At 37.6% G+C, this 5673-nt stretch overlaps 1 gene segment (V, D, J or C); it reads left to right on the top strand.

The window, feature by feature from the left end:
• Positions 1 to 5472, top strand: LOC122894520. The segment is given in 4 exon segments: positions 1 to 82; positions 260 to 559; positions 4568 to 4628; positions 5331 to 5472. Coding segments are annotated over 4 exon segments (555 nt in total).
• The last annotated feature ends 201 nt before the right edge of the window (positions 5473 to 5673 follow it).

The raw sequence follows: 5673 nt of genomic DNA, 5'->3' as shown, positions 1-5673 counted from the left end.
AAAAGAAGACAACCTGAGTCCACAGGAGAAATGGACAAGCTCCTGGGAGCATCACTCTTGATTCTGTGGCTTCAACCAGACTGTGAGTTCTGGGCGGGAGGTCTGAATCTGGCAGAAAACCTCCACAAGGCAACCCAAGGCTGGGAGATGGCATAATTGGGAAGTTGTGTTTTATTTTGTTTTGTGTTCTGGCTTATGATGTTTTTCTGTGGGGGCTTTAAAAGTAAAATTTAAAATCTCTTATTCTCTTTCTGAACAGGGGTAACTAGTCAACAGAAGGGTGACCAGCAGCAGCTCAAGCAAACTCCATCCTTAAGTGTGCAAGAAGGAGAGATTTCTATTCTGACCTGTGACCACAATAATGACTTATTTGATTACTTCTCATGGTACAAAAAATGTCCTGCTAAAGGTCCCAATTTCCTGATATCGATACTCTCAGTTATGGATAAAAATGAAGATGGAAGATTCACAGTCTTCCTCAACAAAAGTGCCAAACACCTGTCCCTGCACATTGCAGGCTCCCAGCCTGGAGACTCAGCCTTGTACTTCTGTGCAGCAAGTGCACAATGTTCTCCAGGCACCTGCAGCCTATACCCTAACCTGCAGCTGGGTCCTTGCCTCTTTGGGGTCTCTACAGGGAGGCACCTACTTGCTTCCATTTACGCACAGCAGTGAGAGAGGCTGTGCTTTAAAGTAGGTGAGTGGGATGAACTTTAAAGAAGACTAGATACATAGCAAGTCCTACAAATGAGTTAAGAATGTTCTTTGGGTTTTAGGGTGTCAAAAGTCTAATCAGTCTCACTTTTAGAGAGAGGCTACTATTTAGCTAAAGCACCCATCTCTGCTGATGTTTTGATCCCACCAGACCCTAGAATGAAGATATAGTTTTCCCTGTAGTTCAGGGGAAAAGATTCCATCGAGATGGGGAAACCAGGGTCCTACTGCAAGTTCTCCCAGTGAATGTTTGTGTATCTTTAAGTACTAGCAATTATGTGCTTCATTTTTGTGTCAAATGAACAAAATAATCTCTAATCATTGCTTTTGGATAATTATACCTTTACATTACATGCGTTTGAGGATGTACATGTTATAAGTCACAATCATTCGTTTCATCACTCACAAGATACTTCCAAGCATTGCTTCAGTAAATCACTTACTGTCTTTTCTTTTCCTGAGGAAGACATTGAACTATTTGACACACTGTTCATCAGTAAAAGGTGCTGCCCTGTGGATCATGATAATAAATAAAAGCATGTCATGAAGACGGTCAGCTGCAAGGATCTTGTTTAGAGTAGCCATCCTGATTCCCAGATGAGATGGTTACATCGCATTTGAGTATGTAGGATGCAGTTCAAAGTGTGAAGAACCAGGCCAAGATCATTCTAAGACTTAGAAGATGTAAGAAATACCCCAAATATCCCAAATGTGTATTAATCAGGAGTCTCCAGTAGCTTTTCAGTTAATCAAAAACATAAGCAGTTTGCAGCTTCAGACTTAAGTGATCTGACTGGCCCAAGTTACTTACCTGGGAGTCCCCTTTCCAACAAATGAGTGGTAATGAAATGAGTGTCATAGCTAATAAAAAATATCCTGGTGTTTTATATTTTAACTTTCCCACTGTCAATTTTTATGATTTTAGCAATTTTATTAGTCACTAAGATTTCTGTGAAATACAGGCTAGAACAAGCTGATACTGCAGTCCACTGAAAGTACATGATTCCACTCAAATGTTTACTGACCACGGGTCTTTTTGTTTTTCACTTATGTGATGAATAGAAGGAAATTAGTCAACCTAAATTTCTATGAAAAAAATTTTTTCTTCATGTCTTGAATTCTCAGTCCCTTAAATGTAGAATTTCAAGCTGAAAAGAGAAAAAAGATGCCAACTATTAGAAAGAAAAAGAGAAATAGGATGAAACACCCATAGCTCTCTTGAGAAAACAAGAGACTACTTGTGTACATCATGTATGTGTAGTGTAGTTTGTGTACGTGTGTGTGTGTGTGTGTTTAATATTTGCAAAGGAACTTTCTCCTGATTCTTCAAAAAAAGCTAAAAGCATTCCTGAAAAATCTTTCTTTTCTTCCACTTTATCTTGCTTGTTTGATTTTATTTTTTTAAATTAACATATAATGTATTATTTGCCCCAGGGGTACGGTATATGAATCATCAGGCTGACAATGTCATAACCCAGGCACCCTATCCCTACCTCCCAACTCCCAGGAACCCTCAGTTTGTTTTGTGATATTAAGAGTCTCTTAATTTTTTGTCTCCCTCCTGAAATATCTTTTTAAGAATAAAACCATGTGGCCATTGAAAGTGGTCCCTGAGTCAGGAAGCTATATTACACAGGAGACCATTTCAACAGCCATTCCATTTTGGATGGGCTCAGAGATTCCAGAGCTCTGGAACCGTGAGACATCTAATCGTGGAGTCAATACAGAGCTCACTAGAGAGCCTACCTATTCTCCTGTAATACAACATGTGTTTATCTTTTCAAAGCCACACCATAGGCTGTTCAATTAAGTACGCACATCTCCTGCTGTATCTGTAAGTGACTTACAATAATGGTGCATAACTCTAAAACTGAGATGCTTAAAACAGCAAATCATTTCACTCATAAATTTGTGAATTGACAATTTAGACTGGGCACAGATGAACACTTCTGGGCTTGGCCGAGCTCACTGTTATGTCTGAAGATCGATAGGCAGTTGGATGGTCTGGAATGGCTTTGTCTAGGATAACTAAGACTATTCAACTCTTCTCACTTGCCTTATCCTCCAGCAGCCTAGGTCAGGCATATTTCCATGGCAATCATGGGGGAGCAAGACTTGAAACATGAAAACATCTTTTAAACCTTTACTTCCATCACAACTTGCAATACCAAATTGGCCAAAGCAAGTCTCAGATTCCTACCACACTATATCACTATATATTGTACATATATAATGTTTATATATATATATTTCTCATATGTATATTCCACAACAGCAAGAGCTGGCTGGGAAAAAAAAATATATATATATATATATATATAAAACATAATAGAATATTATATACTATTTTATATAGCACATACTATTTATCTATATATATTTTAATATTTATTATATGCTGTATATTATTATGGATTCAATTTTTTATCATTTATTTTTTATTTTTTCCCCAATCTCTCCCTATTTCTTTTACTGCTTAGCTCCTCACAACCACTTTTCTACTCCTTTGTGTAAGTTCAACTTTTTTTAAAAAAGATTTCACATACAAGTGATACTGTGCAGTTCATTTAAACTTCAAACAATATGGAGATATGGATTATCAGTCTAGTTATTGCACATTCCTGTTCTTAACAAAACTATTTCTAACATCCTAAGCCAATAAGTCAAATACCTTTTCTCATCTTCAGTTAGATTTAACATGATTTATAAATTATTCAAACTTAGTTATAAGTCCCATTACAATGGACATTTTTCACTCTGCTTGTCATTTATATTTACCCTATTCCATGTCTATGTATGAGGGAGGCTATAACGCGGGTTAGATTGATACCTTTTTTACATTCCTAAGAGTACCGAAAACACCATACTAAAAAGGAATGCTATATACACTCTCATCCATATTATTTTTGGTCAAGCTCTATTTCTACAGTGTTCACATTTATTCAGTCCCACGCTCATTAATCTATATGCTTTCCTTATTTGATATACTTGAGAAGCGACATTGATAAAGAGTTGCTTTCTACCGTTTACCTAGCCATGAGCATGCCGGGTCATCTTGAACAAATGATCAACTTCTTAGCATCTCATATCTGGACTTCATGTGTAGTGCGAGGTTAATAATTACCAGCTAATGTGGCTCTCGGACTTTATTCATTCAATCAACCAACAGTTAATCATTGAGTACCTGCTAAATTCTACATATGTGTTACATGCTGGGAAAAAAGGAGCTATGAGAAAATAAATAGTATCTTCTCTCACTGAATTTGTACTCTAAAATGAGTCAAGAACTAAGCTTAAGACAACAAAGGCTGATCTGAAAGCACCACCCAGCCTTAGTAGCGAGTCAAAAACAATATAGAGTCTGTGATGTGATGCCTAAGCTGAGGCCTGGAGTTTAGTAGGAGTTAATCAAGTTGAAGAACAGTAAAGGTGGGGAAAGTGATCTTAAAAATAGGAACAGCACAGGGGTACCCAGGTGGCTCAATCAGATAAGTGTCTGCCTTTGGCTCAGGGCATGATCAATCCCAGGGTTCTGGAGTCCTGGGATCAAGTCCTGTGGGCTTCCCACCCAGTACGGAGTCTGCTTGTCCCTCTCCCTCTGCTCTCAGCCCCACCTCCCCACATACCAGACAGTAAAGATCATAGTGAACTTTAGAACAGAAAGCCAAGGTTATGTCATAAATAAAATTATATATTTATCTATTTATATTTTTCATACTAACAATGAAAAGTAACCATATTCTCAATTTTACAAATGAGTAATCATATTCTTTGTGAAGTTGCCAAATGTCTTCTCTCTTTACTTGAGATTCTTCTAATAGTTCATGTATTGGACACCTGATATGTACCTTAGGCTTGAATACAGGAGATTCAATCAAAAAGAAATCGGCATTGTGTCTGCCTTCAGGAAACATGTAATATTGTGGAGTGTATTACAAAATAGTGTGATCAAAGCTACCATAAGAGGCAAGTGAAATAAAAACCACCTAACAGGCATCTAAATTGGAAACAGAGTGTAATGAATGGAAAGCTACCTGGGACAGGTGTTGTCTTACTTAGAAAACATTTATCAAAGAGGGAGTCAGGAAAAGAGTATTACAGAAAAAGAGAAATAGAATATCCAAAAGTATAAAGACAAAATGAGTTTAGGAGAATTACATTAAAGGAATTCAGAATGGCTGGAGCATACAACTCCAAATGGACAACAGTAAATATAAAACGAAAGCAATAGGCAGAAATCACTTTGTGAAAATAATTATAAGCCATTATAAGATGCCTGTACATTATCCTGAAGGCATTAATGAGCACTAAAAGGGATCTGAACAAGCAAATGTGCAATGAAATGTTATACTATTTAAAATATTATTTTGTTTTCATATATGCAGATATATGTTTATACATAATAGCATATATATTTTCCCTTAATTTTTCTTTTTCCTCTTAATGTTGGAGTAATTCTCTCTCTAACACAGTACATTGAGAGGCTCTTCCTCATAGCAAGAAAAAGACGTATCTTGGATGTAAACTTACTTTAAAAGGATTCTATCTAGATGTATGCAATTCCAGGGGAAGAGTGAAAGTGTTGTGATGTCTCTCTGATTGGCTGTCCTCCAAAGCTGCAGCGTTCTGGAAGCAATTGCAACGGGCCTCACTCTGAGCTCCAAGGTTAACTGCTGCTTAGGAAGCCCATCAGAAGCTGACCTAGCCCACTCTCCTGAAAGGGCTTTTGAGCACGCTGTTGTGGCAGTTGGCCTATAAGTACCTGGTTCTGTCTGGGAGAGGCTTATAAGTTTCTTATAAGTTTCTCTTATAAGAGAGGCTGTGACAGTACCCTGAGGGCAGGAACTGAGTCATCTTTCTGTCCTGGGAAGGATCTTTTTGAGAAGCAGACACAAGAGGAAGTGTGGGCCATATTCTGTAATCTGTGATTATGTTTATTTGGACTAAGGAAGGAGGGGA

The sequence above is a fragment of the Neovison vison genome, chromosome 13 (assembly GCF_020171115.1).
Source record: "Neovison vison isolate M4711 chromosome 13, ASM_NN_V1, whole genome shotgun sequence".
Lineage (NCBI taxonomy): Eukaryota > Metazoa > Chordata > Mammalia > Carnivora > Mustelidae > Neogale > Neogale vison.
This window is presented reverse-complemented; position numbering and strand designations above follow the sequence as displayed.